Genomic DNA, 18,245 nt, shown 5'->3' with positions numbered 1-18,245 from the left:
AAAAGCACCCCTTGCTGGGGTTTTTCTATGCCCTTTCCTGGCATTTTCTATGTGGTTTATTTTACCAGTACAGTTCTTCCACAGCACATAGGTATAAAAGGTTCTGTACTGCCTTCTTGATAAAAACAACAATAGTGTATTTTTCAGAAGGTGCTTAATGAAGAGACCAGGATTCCTCATGCATCATAATTGTATACAAGTGTGGAACAACAACTTGAATCCAGTCATCAGGCAGAAATTCCTTTTGTAGAGCCCACTGATTGAAACCAGTGCCTGTACATGGCTCGTTAGGTCTCAGGGCATCGGACTGTGTTGACTCTCACAGTAAACATACTGGAGGAAATCAAGTCATCCGGACTACTGCGATTGTTAGATGATCATGTCTGGTGAAATGGAGCATGCAGATAAAACTAACAGATCTAATTCCGTTCTTTGTAGCTCTCAGTGCCATGTGGAAGATTTGTCACTTGGCTGGCTGCTGACACACTCCTGAGAGCCACACAGCAAACCAAGAGCTGATGTTTGCATGGTTGCCTTCATGATCCCCAACCGTTCTGAACACAGAAAGAAAATACTTTTAGGATCACAATTTGTGCCTGGTTTTCTGTTGTGCTGAGCAGCAGACAGCTGGCATCCTGTTTGTATAATAAACACAACTCGTGGATATGGTAAAATCTGGATTTTGTCTGATTTCCACTTGTCACGAGGACAGGTAGCATCTGCCACTTTTGCAGTTCATGTGTTTGTTTGGAGTAAACAGAGCATTTGTTTATTGGTGTGACACAGTCCCCAGATGGAGCTGGACCCTACAGCCTCATGGGAATTTGACTTAATGCTTTTTCAAAAATACATCTTTTGTCACCTCTATTTTTAGTAGTTCGTGGTAATCTGGCAATAGCATATTTGCTTTAGAAATGTAGCCTGATTATAAGAACCTCCCACTCGTCATCAATCACTTGTCATCCGGTCTCACCTGGGGGAAAATGTTATCAAAAGTTTTTAAATCTGTGGGTCCAAAACTCCATGTCTGAACTTGTGGTGCCCATGGAGAACACAGAGAAGAAAACAGGGTGGAACTGTCAGCCTCCAGCACTGTGGTCACGAGTTTCTCCTGCCTGAAGGGAAAATCTCTCACTCTGGTGAGAGCTGGAGGTGCCCTGTGACAGTAACTGAGCCATTCTCTTATAGACAATAGGAAGCAGCAAGAGGAACATCCAGAAACACATTTTTTGGCCTTATTTAAAAAGAGATGGATAAAGAGTGTAAATGGAGAGAGCAAGGCCTTGTCAGCAGTCTGTAGTACAGGACACAATTGAGGACAGAAAGCCTTAACTCACGCCTCTTATTCTTGCCTTTCACGGTAACACTCCTAGAAAGATCTCCCATTCTTAAGTCCTGCACAGTATTTCAGAGCAGGTAGCTCCCAGCACAGCAGGACAGAGCTGTGACAGGGATCACACACACTGGAGCTCGTTGTGTGTCAGGTACTCGGGATATTGCACTCGCCACAGAGTGTTTATTTTAGCAAATGTGCATATGGAATATGTGGGCAATGAAAGAAATGTGGGAGTGTTCCTGCTGGAAGGAGGTGCGTGCAAGGTCATGTATGGAAATAATTATCCCTACCCAAGGGCATTTGCAATACAGTCCCTGCAGTCTCGGTATGGAGCTCCCCCTCTGGAGGCAAGCAGGGAGACCCTAAAACAAGCTATGCTTTGGTCATGCCACCTTTAGGACGGCAGCCTCAGCACAGCTCCCAGAGAAAACTCGGGGAGGTGTGGACAGTAATGCCAGGCGACCGCTGGGAGCAGGAGAAACAGGTGTGGCTTTTCCTTTCAGCATTTACTGCCTAGCTTCTGAAGGAAGTTCATCCTCTGAGATCACCTGGGCAGTCCATCTGCTTCTTCCTTTTCTGTCTCTGGAACTTAGTGACCAATTTCAACCAACCACGAGCAAGATGTAGAGATTCCAGAGATAATTACTATCCCTTAATTGTAGGGAAAATGAAGAAAGTGCTGTTGTGTAAAAAAGCCCTGTTACATATAATTTGTTTAGCAGGAGCCAGCTGCCCACTAGGCACATGTGTACTGCTGACCCATCAATACCACAGCTCCAAAGAATGCAAATATACAGGGAGGAGGGAAAGGCTTTGCTAGATTCCTTGTTAAAAAAACAATTTCTCTTTTGAATTTCTCAATCACATGATTCTGACCAAAAACTGGCAAAGATAACAACTCTGAAAAGAACCCAAAGAGAACAAAGCATGGACACATTGTTCTGGGTTTAAGTAGTAATTTTAAGCTTTACATGTTATTTTGAAATCAGAACCTAGATTGAACTCTGCTGTTTGACGTTTGAAAACATAATCGTGGTCAAAACCACCCTGCATTGGTTTTGTTGTTTACAGCACAGATTATTTCTCTCAATTGCGCAGGGGTCACAGGCAAAGGCATCTCATAGTCAACTTCTCAGCTGAACACCCTTCCCTGCCCTGCAATACTGAATGCTTGGACTGGAGGGGACAATTAAAGGTCATGTGGTCTGACCCCCCCCTGCCATGAGCAGGGATATTTTCAACTAGATCAGGCCGCTCAGAACCCCATCCAATCTGACCTTGAGTGCTTCAGGGATAGGGCATCCACCACCTCCCTGGGCAGTCTGTGCCAGCGTTCTACCACTCTCATTGTAAAAAACATTCTTCCTTAATCCAGTCTAAAATCAACCCTCTTTCGGTTTAAAGCCATCACCCCTTGTCCTATTGCAACAAACCGTGCTAAAAAAATCTGTCCCCATCTTTCCTAGAGGCTCCTTCAAGTACTGGAAGTCTGTAATGAGATCTCCCGGAGCCTTCTCTTCTCCAGGCTGAAAATCCCCAAATCTTTCAGCCTGTCTTCATAGGAGAGGTGCTCCATGCTTCCAACCACTCCATGACCACTCTCAGCACCCAGCAGGTCTGCAGCCAGCCCAGGATTCCGTGCCCTACGGCACGACTGCCCTGTCCCCCAGCCCCCTGCACCCTGCCGGCGGCTCTGCTTCCCAGCGCCCCCCGCCACTCCCCGTGGCAGGCCGATGTGCCACTCACTCCTCCCAAGGACACTGTCCCTGGAGAAGCCGCTTCGGGAAGCGGCCGCCAGCCCCCAGCGGGACCCTCGCCCCCGGCATCGCCCCCGCCCGCTGTACCTGCTCCTCCCGGCCGCCAGGAGGCGCGCTGCCAGAGGGGCGCTGCGCCGCTGCCCGGCGCGGGCGGCTGTGCCCTGGGCTGGGCGGAGCTGCTGCGCATGCGCAGGCCCGGCTGGGGGCGGTCCGGAGTGAGGGAGGCGGCCATGAACGCGTTCGGGGCTGCGGCACCGCTCCCAGGCTCCTCGGCCGCGGCGGGGGCCCGGCACGGCGGCGGCGAGAGCGTGGAGAAGATCGACATGTCCCTGGGTGAGGAGCGGGGCTGGGGCGGCCGCTGTAGGCGACAGGGCGGGGGGCTCGGGCTGAACCAAGTGCCGGGGACGGGGAGGGGGCGGAACGAACCAACGGGGCTGCGCCGGGCACCGGCGCGGGCGGAACCAACGAGGGCGGGGGGGTGGGGAGGGGAAAGGACGGGACCCTCCCACAGCGGGAGCGCAGGAGGGGCGAGGGTGGCGCCGGGGGCTGGGCTCGGGGGCGAGTCCCGGCCGTGCCACCGGGAGCAGCGGGGATCCCGGGTCGCGATCCTTGGCGGGGAAGAGAGCCGGGACCCCTTTGTGTCACTCGGTGGTCTGAGCAGGCCGGAGACCGGGGCGCTGCCTGCTTTTGTCCCAGTGAGGCCCTCAGTACTCTGGCCTTAGGCTGGGTGGCCCTCGGGGAGCGTCCCAGGGCCTCGCCTGGCCCTCGCAACTACAGGGATGGGTGAGGTTTGGTGGTCTCTCAGCTGGCCTGGCCTTTTTATTCTTCTCAGGTTTGGAAGTCGGCAGTGGCAAGTCTCCCGTTTAACCTCTTAGCAGTATAGGACCAGCCACGCCAAGCATGACGTTGCCTCTATCACGTAGTTTGCTGTGACAATCTAGCTCGTTGTCCCCTGCCCTCCTGTTGTGGGGTGTGTGTGTGTTAGGAAGTTGCACGGACTCATTACAAACCTGCAGAGCTGTGTGTCTCCAGCGTGTCTGAGAAAATGACATCCACACTGTAGATACTTCAGTGAGGTATCTCAGAGAATTTCTGTTCTGGTGCTGTGTACTGAGACCCCTTAACAGTCAGGGACAGTTTGGTTTGTTTGTGGACTGCATCTTCCAGTTTACTTTTATTAGGAAAAAAAAATGTAATTGGTTTTGTACACTCCAGTACTCCTTTGTGATACTACCAGAGCATAATAGATTGGTGCTATCAGGAGACTTTCTTCAAAAAGCAGAATCATAGTGTGAACTGAAATTATTAATGGTGGACTTGGTCTCTTTGTGGGCCACTGTAAAATAAGAGGGTATGTACAGTTTTTCCCTCTGTAAATAATTCCGTGGAGTTCTTTGGGCAGTGGAGATAACTTGTGAAATGATGTTTAGAGTTTGTCTGAATGCAGAGTAGTGCTACAGCATTCATAGAAAGCAAAATCTGTTTTTACCTGTTACACACAATCTTTGTTTTCAGGGTTGCTAATAGAGTTATTGATCCTGGCTTGTTGTATTTTCACATATTCTAATGTTTCCTGGCTGAGTTAACCTTTCAGTCAGTCATTGCTACGTGTCCTAGCTGTTAACTAACAGCAGACTGCAAAAGGCTGTTGCAGTGTCATGAGGATGTTGTGAAGTGGGTGCTTCTTTAGGTGTATGAGAACGTTGTCACCCCAGCTGCTGTCCCCAAGTGAAAGCTCTGTGTCAGGTATAGCCAAAGAGAAGATGCAGTCTCACACCTAGTGTGATATCAAAAAAACCAACATGACCCTAATCTAGGAAGTCTTAACATTGAGATCATGATGTTGAGTAAATTCTCATATAATAATAAAGGTTAAACATGTTTTGGTTGTGTTATGTGCACCTCATGTGCAGCTGAGTTTCCAGTTTGATACTGTTCCCAGATAACTCTGCTGTTCTAGCTGTAATTGTGGTCTCTGATCTCATGTGAGATAGAAGACTGCTTCAGTGTGGCTCCTCTAACAAATGCATGAAATCCCAAATGTCATTCATTTACCCAAATAAGAGAATAGCTGAAACTTAAGTCCCTTTCTTTAAAAAGTTGTAACCTTCTGTGCAGCAACTTGAAAAAATTTGATTTAAGATGAAGCAGATGAACTGTGAAGCATGAGTCCATGTTTGAAGTGGCTTTGGGTATAAAAGGATACTTCGGAATCCTTGTTCCAGGGACAACCGCTTTGGTAAAGAAGATTATGTAGATATTAAACCCTGAGTGATCTGTATCAGTGTTCTTGTCCTAGTAGATTTTTGCAGCAAAGTGAATTCATTTCCTCTTAGCTTTCTTTTGACAGCATGCAAACCATTAGATAATAGTGTTGTGATTTTTGTGGTTTATGTTTTTTATGCTGTTCTCTCTGTTCTACCCTTTATGAGTCCATTTGAGCTCAGCCACAAACACAGTAACCTCATTGCCATCTTTCCTTGACTGAAAAAAGACTGTCTACATATTTGGGGAGGCTCCCTATTGAAACATGACATTTTTTATCAGTTGTACTCTTATGATGAAGATGCAGTAAACACAGTTTGACAGTTTCCTTGAAGGTGTTCTTGTAAAGAAGCTGGCAGCCAGATAAAAGCTGCCACACTTCTTGCTTTACTCTTCTCTCCTGAGCTGGCTACCAGGTCAGTGAAGGAAATCAAGCTGGTGCAGCATAACTTGCACTGGACAGACCTGCTGTTTGCTTTTCATCAGCTTGTTTCTTACACATATTTTTGATCTGATTAATAACTTGTCTGAGATTGTTTCCCTGGACAATAGATAAGGTGATTGCTTTGGATTGTAGGTTCCTGGGGAGAGATGTCTTGCTTGCCTTTTTCCCCATCATTTCAGTCCTGGTGAACATCTGAAGATAACTGATGGCCTGAGTTGTGTTTGTGTGATCTTTCTTAAGTAGCATAGGATGAAAGAACAAAGGCTGGAATTAACATTTTATCTGGTCTCTGCAAAGTCTGGGCATGAGATTGGATTTCCATTTTCTTTAGCAGTGTACAAAAATTAATGGAGTCACCCAAATTAAAATTTAATGCTGGGCTGAATGCCATGATCTTACATATGTCTCACATTTTCTGGATGTATGCAACTGCTTCCCTTCTGCTGGGGCATTGTATTATAAAGTAAGTTCTGTAAGATGTAGCAGGGATTGGATGTTTATAGTGCTAATGTTTCTGGAACCTTAACTTACATGTGCTGCCTCTGCAGGATTGACTGGTCTGTCTCCTGTGACTCCGGGCTGTTTGGGGTTTTTATTCAGTATGTCAAATTTTATACAGTATGTCAATTTTTCTTTTTTCTTCTTGTAGATGATATAATCAAGCTGAACAAGAAAGAAGAGAGAAAGCAATATTCTCCCAAAATAAAAAGAGGGCTTCAGCAGAATCGAGCTCAACAGTTCAGTTCACAAGGCTCCAAGTGGGGAATGCAACAGCAGAAAGGTGTGTGTGCCAAATATAACACAGATTCCACATTATCTCTCTTGATCTGAAAGGTAGAATAATGAAATGTGTGGATTGACACGCTCAGTTCACTTGTCTTTCAAATAGTGTCTTTTGATTATAATTCAGGGATATTTTTAATCTATTTATACTTGATTTTGTTTCTGATTCAGTGTGAGAAAGTAATTGATGTGTTTGGCCACCAGGGATGCTTGAGGGACTGTCTTTGACTCAAGGAAGAATTGGCTTGCTTTCTGAGTCTTCAAATTAACATTAATTTTGGAAATTGTAACGATACCTTGCCCCTTCTCAGAGATGGACAGAACAAGTGCTTATGCCAAAGCCTTGTAATGGGCAATGTGGCACCCTTGCCAGAGCTCAGAGCTTTGTGCAAAAGAAAAGCATATTCATATTTGCTGGGAAGAATTCTCTTTATAGACCTCCCCAAAGTATCTGTTACTACAGACTTGATCCTGGCTCAGGAATATTTAAATGGATAGTGCACAGTGTGAATTGTCTTTTCTTGTTAAGTGCTTGAGATGCAAAGGAAGCATTGTGTCAGCCTTCTTAAACCAGTGTTCTTACAGAAGAATACAAAAAGGGGAAGCCAGTGTTTTAACAGTGGAATATAAAAAGAGGGAAAAGTCATATAGACAGGGAGTGAGGAAAGAAAAAGTGCACAATAACAGCTTTGCTGTAGGTTCCCCTGAGTAACTTTTTTTTTTTTATTTTTGATAAACAGGAGATGTTTTAAAATTATTCCCAGGCTTTAGTTCAGTACATGGATAGCTCCTGCTTGAAGTGCAGACTGGTTTTGCTTGCAATTAGATTTGAAAAGTATCTGTTTTGTACAGAATGATCAAAATGTGGAAGAATACTGTCTGATAAGAAAGCTTAACACCATGAGCTAATTAGGTGTTTAGGTTAATACATGCAATTTCTTGTTTAGTAGCATTCCTGGAAAACAAAGACACATCTGTCTGGTGTACTCACAATGATCCCCATGTTATCTTTGTCTTGCTTAGTGTTTGTTGTAGCAGCAGCTCCTCCTTTGTGTCTTAGACACAAATGTCTTTAGGGATCAGTGGAATGTTGTGTTACTCAGGGCTCAGAGGAGTTTTGGTTTCTATGCAGGCCTACACAACTGTATTACTTGTATGTCTCTAATATGGTGACAGGGCTGGAGAAAAATTTACATCTCTCAGCTCAAGTGTGAGGATATTTGTGTGGGTGAAGATTAAGTGAGTTTAAGTTCTAGATTATCAAACATGTAGGCTCTGTTTATAACTGCAGTTGTCAAGTGTAATTGTTTATCCTCAAAAGACCACAAAAGAAGCAAGTATTAGGATTTAGAGTTTTAGGAGAAACTTGATCTGTACAATTGAAACCCTAAATACTACTGTCGTAGGCAGTTACTTTTCTCTACTGGAACCTTACCAGCTTGCCTGCCTGTGTTCTAGGAAAAAGCAAACAATTTATTTGCAAAATTGCCAGATTCATGACATCTTGAAACATTGTGAATAGTTCAACTGCTCCCTCCTATCCCACTGAAAACCAATCTCTTACAATTGTTTTTACGCAGAAGGTGTTACTAAATAGTTCTTGTGAGCATTGTAGTTATTAGTAGCTTACCAGTAGATTTATTGCTACTCTGTTGTTATTGAAGTTATTCTGATAAGTAGCAAAACCTCTGCGGACAACTGCAGAAAACACAAATGATCAACAGTGTTCAGTTCCTTCTGGCTTTAGAAGTGGCTGCCAAACTTTCTGGAAAGAAGCAAGAAACTTGAGCTGGGATTCTGTTCAGCTTTTGGGGTTAAAAACAGAGAGATGAGCATTGTTCATTTGAATAAAAGTTGTCCTTGGTGATACACAGAATGCAACTGCACAAAGCCCTATGCAGCCTGAGCTAACTTGGATGTTTTAATTTATTTGAGCAGAGGTTTATAGAGTTTGTGAGGTCCTTTTCAGCCTAAGCAACCTTGTTTCTCAGCTTTTCTCTTGGAAAAGAAGAGCATTTGCTAACCAGACTCAAAATGTGTGTACATAGCAGTTCTCCATGGCAAATTGATCTGAGCTGGATTCTGACCAGTGGCTTACCTCATGTCATGGCTCCTGTCTCATGAGAAAGCACAGATTTATTGTCAATGCTGTTAAGTCAGATATGTTAAAACTAAATGTGTCTCTTGCTGGAGAGCTGACTCCTCAGTCTCAAATTTGTTTTACAGTCTGAAGTTCTAGTGGCAAGGGTGCTTGGGCACAACATTGGAGCATGGTCTGTATTGATAGCATGAAGCTAAATGACTCCAGATTGGGTTAATAAAACCCTGGTAACTGGAGATACTACAGACCTCAGACTTACAAGCCTTTTATATTCAAAAGCTGCTTTCAGTCTTCAGTTTGGCTGCACTGCCATACAGACTTCTAATTGAAAACACTTCAAATGTGATACAATTCATGTGCTGTTTAGTGTGTTTTTGTGGGCCAATTGCTATGTTCTTTCCTTCTGAGTCATGTCTTGGGAACTACTGATTTTTTTTTTTCCTTTTAAATTAAACTAGTAATTTGAAGTTTGGGTAGGAAGCTGAGGGACTCTCTAGTTTGGTTTTATATTGTTCAGTCCTGGATGAAGTTCCATTCAATTTCTGTTCTAGAAGACCCTTAAGTTCTCCCTGCAGACATGTCAAATAAGAAATTTTCAGCAGAAATTAATGCAATGAACTACATTAAAACTGCTCTGTATGAGAAGCTGATCATTGCTGTGCTGGGGCTTGGGCCAGACCTGCTAAACAACTGAGTGACCAAATTGTCTTCAAGTGTAGTGGTGGCCTCTGCTCTAAGGCTTGAAGTGTGCAGCCAAGTAACTTGTGTGCTGCCTGCAAGGCATCTTAAAGCATTAATCTTTTCCTTTCAGGAAGAATTGTTGAGCTTTCTCTGCTTGTTGCAGGTTATGGTAAGAATCGTTTGGGGCGCAGAAAGAAGATAGCAGGGAAGAAGCGTTCTTACGGACTCATAACTGGCCTGGCAGCCAAGAAAGCTGTGGGTTCACACAAAGGAATCAGTCCTCTGAACAGACAGCCACTGAGTGAAAAGGTAATTAATTAATGCAACCCTGGTGATTCATGTCAGAACAGGTTTATAAAAATGAAACATGAGTGGTTCAGAAGAGTGCTACTGAAATATAAAATGGAGACAAATGGTACAAGCTTTTATCAAATTGGGAATGTGTTAGCTGAGTTCTTGTTTGTTTTGAGTGGGCTGGATAAGGACTAGGTGTGAAAATAGTTTCTAACACTTTTAATTGGGTTGCAAGTCATGAGAGTTGAAGTACAGAAGTATATTCTGTGCGAATATGGAGGGAGTTATTGTATTTTTACAAGGAAAATTGGTTTTCTTACAGACCAATGATTCAGTCAACCTGCAGGTGCTAAGCATGTGCTATTACAAAAATGAAAGCTTTTGTAGAATACTAAACTCCCATCAGTAGGCTCCCTTCTCTGCACTGCTCCAGTGCGTTGTTGCCTGCTTTATCTCATTCAGTATTGTAGAATCCGCTTTGCATTTGGATTTCTGAAGAAGACTAATTTTAAGACATGTGCAGCATGGATTTTTGTCAGTTTAGGGAGATACAATAATGAAAAAATAACTGCTAAGGTATGTTGCTTTTTGTTCTCTCCTGAGGATGTGGAGAATATAGAGTTCATTAAATTGTGGAAAGTGTTTTCAAATTACACTAGATTGTGAAAGGTAGGCAAAGCCAAGTGTATTCTAATCGCAGTTTGTAAATGTAAACTGAAATAAAAATGTTGGTGTGTGTATAGCATACATTATGCTGAATATGTTTATTGTTTATTAAGAATGCACAGCGGAATTACCCGGTCTTGAAAAGGAAAACGAACCTACAGAGACAATCTGAAATGCAGAGAAAACAAGCTCCTGCCCTCAGGAGGCCTACCCTGCTAAACAGGAGGTAAATTACCAAGCCTGCTTTCTGAACACTACTTGGCAACTACCCTTAGTGAATCTTGTTTGACAGGACTGAGGCTAAGAGAAGACAGTAAGTACAGGCAGTAGCAATATGGTCGAGACCACCTTGTGTGTGAAGTTCTACAAATCTGGAAGCCAAGAATGTGCCAAACATGATCTCGATACAAAGCCAGATGTTTGTTATGATGTGGAGCACTCAGGAAGTACCTCTATTTTTGAGCACCTGGTATTCTGCCTTCAGTTAAATCACAGGCAGCCTATATTTGAGCAACTTGCTCTTGTGGAAGGTGTCCCTGCCCATGACAGGGGGGTTGAATCTCGGGGTTCTTTAAGGTTCCTTCCAACCCAAACCATTCTGTGTTTTATGATTCTCTATGGAAATGGCCGCTGTGGATTTTGGTAGCTCAGAAGCGTTAGCCATGGTTTAGTGAACTTTCTAAATTGTTTTGGAAGCTGGTGCCATCTGCAGCTTCAGGGAAGCCATTGCATGTTTTATTTGTGCTGGAATTAACATGTGTTGTAAACTGCAACCAAAACGGTCTCCATGATAAAAGGTTTCATTCTGTGACTATATAGTGAAAACTGTAAGCCAACTTTCTTTATACATATTGATTTTATTTTGTTTTAATCTAACCAACAATGTTTAAAGTGCTGGAGGATACTGAGCAAAGTGATTAGCAGAATTAATGACCATATTGTCCTGTGATGTATGAACATTAGGCTTCTATGTACCAACAGTGATTTCTCCATTTATGAGTAATATGTTTCATTCCTAGTGGATGAGGAGCTTATCCCAGCTGAAGCATTCAGCCTTGAAGAGGCACCACTAAAGATGTCCTTATGGATGTTTTGGGCTTTTTTTTGACTTCCATAGTAGTGTCTCTAAGGTGTTCCCTGTGGAGCCTTTTATAACTATATTTTTTAATAAATATTACAGGAATAACGTACCATCTACGTTTGTCAGAATTGGAAACAAACTAAATCAGCAGAAAGATACTCGTCAAGCAACTTTCCTGTTTAGAAGGGGCCTGAAGGTAAATACAAATTCTGAAAAGAACAAGGCAGTTGGGCCACAGTTTCTAAGCTAACCTGTAAAACTGATATTAATGAATCAACTTCAAATATCAAGTCTGAGTAAAAACTTCAGGTGCACTGGGAAATAGCCACAGGTTCTTCTAGGGAAGTGCACTCATTCTCTTTAGTTACTGTAATCCATTGAGTCTTGCTTCACATTCCGATGTAATTGAGCAATTCTGAGGGGCATGAAACTTGTCAGTGTTTGAGGATAGTTGCAAGGTATTATTTTTTTCCTTTTAAAAGTTAATGTTAGAAAGCTCTGTCCAGCTTTTAGAAGTTGCCTTCACGTGAATAATAGAGCAGAAAGACATTTTAGAATCTGATTACGATTTGGTTTGCTTTTTTAGTTATTTTGTGGTTGTTTATTTCAGTTATTTTAATTACTTAAGGATTTTTTAGTTATTTTTAGTAGGATGGAGAGATTAGAGAGTGCACAGTGAATGAAAAGTGGTGGGTTTGGTTTTTATTTGTGCCCTCATTCTACATCTGCCATCATTGTGACTGTAAGTGGCTATTGTCTTCCAGATGGTTTGCAAAATTACAGGATCAGGAGCTAGACTGATTTTTCTTGCTAGTGTAGTAACATGCTGATGTATCTTAGGCTGACATAGTCCTCCAAAATGTTGTCATTGCTCTACTGGCAGTTTTGTTTAAATTATCTTGTGTTCTTAAAATAATTTCTTTTCAGTGTCTTATGAAATTAATAGGACTCTTATCTTTGAAGTCCCTCTGAAAGTACAACCCTGTTTGTGTAGAGTATACAAACAGCTTTAAACTTCTGTTTTTGACCTTCTGTATTTCCAGCTGCTACAATAGGAATTGAAACAGTATTCAAATCTGGTGTCTGTACTGATCTGTTTTCAGGTGCAGGCCCAAGTGCAGTCAACAGATATTGATAATCAGACAGTAAAGAGAACTCGTCAGTAAGTATCTAATTTGGAAATCTTCAGCTTTGTAACATGTAAGATTCTCATTTTAGCTCAGACTTCCCAAATATGATAATAGAAGGAGGGTGTATTTCTTTCCCCTCTAGGCACATCAACTAGAGTGACAGTGATCCTCCCCCTATTCTCAGTTATTTCTTAAATTATCTTCTCATTTAACCAGGAGGAGTTGGTTTGCATAAGACATTTGCAGGAATGAGGGGGAAGATGGAAAGAGGATCAGGCTAATCTCTAGTACTCATGAATACTGCATAGACTAGAAGAAAAATTCAAATGTCAGTGTTATCCTGGGCTCTTGTTGTAATTTTCCATTTATTTGATATGCATATAAGCCTGTGAAGCAGTTTAGAAATGAAAAAGGCAGAGCCCAATGAGGCCACTCGGCTCTTCCCACATATACTCTTCCCATACCATTCTGTGCCTGCTGAGCATTTGCAGGGTGTTTCTTGGGAACGCAGAAGGCTGAGGAAAGCAGCAGGTGCCACACAGTGCAGTCTGTCACCTCTTGAATTTGCTGTGTGGGACATTTTGGCCCCATCTGTGGCAAGGAAACTGAATGTTTTAAAGAAGTGAACTCTTGGGTTAGTGCTGTAGTTCTGGTGCACCTCGACAGCATGTGATTTAGTGCTCTCCTGAATAGGTGTAGGTAGGGTAAAAGGTACAAGAATCAATAGCCAGGTGTCAACTGCATGTGATCTTTGTACTGGCCAACATTCTGAAAGCTTGCACATTCTTTGCTGGCAAATATTTTGAATGTACCTTTAAAGACCCCCTGACTGAAATCTCTGCACAATTTTTGTAAGTGATTTTTGTATTTTCAAACTAGATGGCGAACTTCTACCACAAGTGGAGGGATTCTGACTGTGTCTATTGACAACCCAGGAGCAATCATAAGCCCAGTGTGAGTTTTCAATTAAGTTCTGAAATGTTTTGAACATAAATGAAATTGCTGCTTTGAACCATTCAGTACGTTCCTTGCAGGTAGTGTTTCAGGTGACCTCAAAGTCAAAGCTTCTTGTGAAGGTTTTTAAGTCTGGCCCCTTTCTGAGTGTTTCAGAGAAGTGTTTGAAAAATATCACAGCTGGAGCTCACATGTCAGCTCCCAGTTAGGAGCCTGATGTAGTGTATAGAGTGGAAGAGTGGTGGACTGGTAGATTTTCACTTTGTCTGTCTCTTCCAAATCAGGCCATGTCATAGCTGTTTTCTGCCTCTGAGTGGATATGAATGAGCACCTACTCGATGAGTAATGGTAACAGTTACTCCCTGATTGATAAAAATACTGCTGGACTTGTGCTTAAAGAGAGCGTTGCTGTATTTGTGTTTGGAAAGTTGGTGGTACTGTTGTTTATAGGTGGTATATTTTAAAAATGCCTTGATTAGTGTTTCCTTGGTAGTGTTTTATCAGTAAGGAAAACTGTACAAATTTTTATTTTTTGTATTTATATCATTAATCACAAATTACACATTTGTCAATAGAATTGCAGATAAAAAAATATGATGGTTTCCTGCTGGGACTCTTTGTGTCTTATAACAATAACAAATGGTCCCTTTTTTAGTTCTGCCTGACTTACCTTCTTGAATTTGTGCCATCCAGCTTTTCAGCCAGTCTGGTCAAATGGTTTGATGAAGAATTCATACCTCTATCAGCATTAAGGCTTTCTTGCATAAAACACATGTTCATCATGTCCTTTGTAACATTCTTCTTTCACAGTTCCCAGAAATTACGATTAACTCGTAGTCCTGTGCCACCGTTTCTGATGAAGAGGGACCAATCTGAAGAGAAGAAGATTCCAAAAGGGGTTCCATTGCAGTTTGATATAAATAGTGTTGGAAAACAGGTAAATGCAATTTTCCTCTCATGACTGTGGAAGTAGTTTCAAGATCAATAAAAGCCAGTGAGGCACTTTGCTCCTAGACTCCCAAGCTCTCAAGTGACAGAATGAGAGAACTAGTGACTAGTTGTTTCCACTTCCAGTCTTTCCACTAACTCACTGTGAAACTTCAAGCAAGTAGCTAAACTCACTGTTCCTGTTCTTCTACTTCATGCCTTGCATGCCCATATGATTTAAATGGGATTTAAAACGTTGAATATTTCTAAAAAGCTTCTGGTGTCCCTGCTGTGCTTGCATCAGCAAGTGTGAATAATTCCGGGATGAGCTGCTTTCAGCTGTGTGACCTGCCTGGAACCCTGGCAGCCAAATTTATAAGGCAACTTTTGCTGTCCATCTAGGAAAAAAAGTTAAATGTGATCATGTAAAGGCTTGAAAGATGAGCAATTTTTCATAAGTTTCATGAAGACAGGTGATTTGGTGCAGCAGTCCTAATGCTGTCATTGAAGGGATTCTTATAGAGTGACAGAGATAGAAGCTGTTATGGTAATCAGCTCCTTAGTGCCAGCTGTAGAAATCTGCATGGAGTCAAGGCATTGATCTGCATTTGTTCATCCAGGAATAAGAGCTATGTCAGAAATAGTCTACTACTGTAGTGTAAAAATAATCAAACTTCTGGATTAGATTCCAGCTTGCTGTCTTAGCTGAGTAAACTGGAAAGCAACCTGCATTAAAACAGTGAAAATGTTGCATTTGTTGAAGTTGCAGAGAATCTATGTGGGAAAATGTGTACTGGAAGTTCCGTTTTTCAGTCTGTCCTCAGTTTAACTTATAATATTTTGAGTAGGCTTTGAGTACTGACATTATATACCATGTGTTCTTAATGGGTTCTGAAAATGCAAGGTCTTGATATGCCGTCCAATCTGATTTTTAAATGGTGTGGGAAGTGACAAAAAACCCAAGTGAGGCAACTAAGGAGTCAAGTGATGATACAGACTGAAGAAAAAACTGTTCTGTCTCCATTACTTTGATTAAATTAACCTAACACCTTTAAAGTTTTGGTTAAATTACTTTATTTTTCAGACAGGGATGACGTTGAACGAACGATTTGGGATCCTGAAGGAGCAGAGGACAGCACTGTCTCAGAACAAAGGAAGCCGTTTCGTAACAGTGGGCTAACCTGGCAGATGGACTTGGGCACTGAGCCCACCTACCTAAGTCTTTGAAATAAAAGTGAGCAGAAGAATACAGCATATGTCACAAGAATTCTCCAGACATCTTGCTAAGATGGTGGCAGAGCTATCTCTCTTTATTTGGAATGGTAAAAGACTTAATGCCCTGAGGGAGAAAAAGTGGAGAGAAACTGATCTGATGTAGTGGCACCATCACCTGGTTGGAAAAGATTCTGTTGTCCAGCTGAGTTCTTTGACCCCTCTGTTATGGTAAAGATTGTTTAAGTGTTTAATTACAAACCCCATTTTAGGGTTTTTTAGGGACTGCCTTTGGGCTCTCTTTCAGAGACCAGTTTAGCACAGAGCCTCAGTTTGTGGATACTTTGCTAGCGATGTAGCGGCATTTTTCATGGGAGCATTGGTTCTGTACTTCTTTGTGGTTTTAAAGTTCCATTTTTTTCCTTTCTTGAAAACTGTTTTGCATCCTCACATTCACAAATAAAGCTGTTAGCTGAGACCCAAAATTTGTAACTGGGATGGAGACTATTCTACTCTTATCCTTAAAAGTGGTCCAGATCATATACCATATTGGAAGAATACTGCTGAGGCAGTGTGAGAGTCCTTTATATTCCAAATAGCTCAACTTCATCATTCTCCTCTGTAAATGGAGTTTATCCATCTCCTTTTCTTCTTAAACTTTTGGCTTTTATTTCTTTTTGAAAGGTTTTTCACAGACTTAATGCAATAACTTCATGTTTTTGAATAATTTGATAGGAAAAAATATAGCAGTTCACAAGGAAGTCAGCAGTATGGTAGAGTTTCTTACCCTCCCAGATACAGGATTCTCATCTTGCATGCCTTGCCCCAGAGGGTTTTCTCTGACTCTTAAAAATACCTGGAGGCAAGCAATCTCATGGCACTTGTTTGTTTATACCAAAGAGAGGTAAGATGTGAAGCTGATCCAAAGTGGTCAGACATGTGGAAGTTTTCTGAAACGGAGGAACGTTGCTGGAGGAAAGCCCTCACTTTGCCAGCATGAGTAAGGCATTAGGCAGGAACATGTAGCCACCTGCTTTAAGCATAGCTCTGTGCATCAGAATCTGCAGGACAGTAACAACTAGGGCATCCTCAATCTATATTTACATAATCCCTGAAACTGAGGCACCTCTTCAGAATTGCTTCCAGACCAGGCATTGATCTTGGCACTGCTTTTGGCGAGGAGGGTTAGGTACAGTCACGTACAAGAGTGGCTGGCTTGCTGCATCCAGGAATATTTATGGTGTTTGAAGCAGGTTTAACTCCTTTTCACATTCTTGAAGAATTTATATTTGACAGAGTTGGTTTCCTTGCATTTTTATCTCAAATTCCAAGTTAACTAGCATATACTGGCAACTTCAACCTTAAAGAGCACTTGACAGCAGAAGGGCTTTTTTTTTTTTGTATAGTTTTGAAGTTAGAGTGCACTCTGATGCTAAATGGGACTTAAACCCTTATTTTTAATGTTGAAAAATATACCTTAGCAGAGGCAAACTAAATGTAATGGTGTTAAGGTTTCTTTCTCAATTACTAGTAGGATTTTTTTTTTAATGAATGCCCCACTGTTAGAATTTGAGTAGGTAAAGAGTAGTCAGTCATCCTGTTTCAGTGTATACGTTTTCCTTGTGCCAGGATGCAACAAAAAATTCTTTTGCATCAGCCTAGATGCAAAACATTGATGCAGTGCATCAAAAGTGCTAGTTTGTATTTAATGAGAAGATGCTTTACACTGTACCTTTTGGTATTTTTTGGAGAAGTTATTACATTTGATCTATACTGAAGCTGTTAATTTTTTTTAAATAAAAAGTTACAGGTTTCATATTGTCTTGTTCCTGTTATGACCACCTGGGCAATATACTGGTTATGTGAATTTTCTGATAGCCTGCAAGGGGTTCTTACTGATCAAATTCTTATTAAATATTCTGAAGAACACAGCAGAAAGCAACCTAACTTAAAAGAGGGTTCACACTCCTTGCCTAGCTTAATACTCTTGACAAGGGAGCACTTATTGGAATGGCACTGTAGAGGCTCACTTGCATTTGAATGTGTCAGCTACTAATTAATGTTTCAGTAGCACTGCCTAGTTCAGTGATTTGTTGTGGTGAGAGTACCAGATGAGTTAGCTCAAGCACCGATTGTTGCTGTGACATGTCTGGATAGTGAGAATCGCTGTCATCAACCCCTTGTGCTGCACGAATAGCCCGAGTGGCTGTGTGGGAGTGCTGTGCCAGCAGGAGGCACAAAACACTGGAAATGCTGCAATTAATTGTCAGTGCAGGACAAAATACTGCCTGTAAATATATTTGATAAGGCGTTAAATATTGTGATTGTCTTGCTACTTGACAGCCTTTGTTCTTCATTATCAGCTCAGGTGTGTTGGCTGCAGCATCAGGTGGGTTCAGTGGAAGCAGCAGGGCAAGATGGCATTTATTAGGATGTAGCAAAGGGTGTGGCCTTCTAATGTAATTAATCATAAAGTTAAAAAACGTGAAGCAGTTGTTACATTTCCCACTTAGCGGAGATCTGTGCGCTCTGCCCTTACTTTGCTGCTGGAACGGGCTCGACACCCAGCAGCTGTGAGCGATGCTCACCCAGAATCCAACCTGTGACAGCCCA

General features: G+C 42.1%; 1 protein-coding gene across 2 annotated transcripts; it reads left to right on the top strand.

Moving 5' to 3' along the window:
• The first annotated feature begins 3,263 nt into the window (after positions 1 to 3,263).
• FYTTD1 (forty-two-three domain containing 1) lies at positions 3,264 to 17,448 on the top strand. 2 transcript variants are annotated; one of them, XM_053951843.1, is made up of 9 exons: positions 3,264 to 3,426; positions 6,453 to 6,584; positions 9,532 to 9,677; positions 10,442 to 10,554; positions 11,509 to 11,605; positions 12,513 to 12,571; positions 13,419 to 13,493; positions 14,304 to 14,430; positions 15,505 to 17,448. In XM_053951843.1, exons 1-9 carry the CDS (start codon positions 3,279 to 3,281, stop codon positions 15,598 to 15,600), a joined length of 993 nt encoding a protein of 330 aa, XP_053807818.1. In that variant the 5' UTR covers positions 3,264 to 3,278; the 3' UTR covers positions 15,601 to 17,448. The 2 variants fall into 2 exon arrangements, with proteins under 2 accessions (XP_053807818.1, XP_053807819.1); XM_053951844.1 differs by lacking the exon at positions 3,264 to 3,426 and adding an exon at positions 3,797 to 3,876.
• The last annotated feature ends 797 nt before the right edge of the window (positions 17,449 to 18,245 follow it).

The sequence above is a fragment of the Vidua chalybeata genome, chromosome 10, assembly GCF_026979565.1.
Source record: "Vidua chalybeata isolate OUT-0048 chromosome 10, bVidCha1 merged haplotype, whole genome shotgun sequence".
Classification (NCBI taxonomy): domain Eukaryota; kingdom Metazoa; phylum Chordata; class Aves; order Passeriformes; family Viduidae; genus Vidua; species Vidua chalybeata.
The sequence above is the reverse complement of the archived record's forward strand: the minus strand, read 5'-3'. Positions and strand labels throughout refer to the sequence as shown.

Coding starts and splice junctions, on each gene's coding strand:
- FYTTD1 (XM_053951843.1), top strand. CDS start 3,279: ATGCGCAGGCCCGGCTGGGGGCGGTCCGGAGTGAGGGAGGCGGCCATG. Junction 11,606..12,512: donor TGTTTAGAAGGGGCCTGAAG/GTAAATACAAAT, acceptor ATCTGTTTTCAG/GTGCAGGCCCAAGTGCAGTC. Junction 13,494..14,303: donor GGAGCAATCATAAGCCCAGT/GTGAGTTTTCAA, acceptor CTTCTTTCACAG/TTCCCAGAAATTACGATTAA.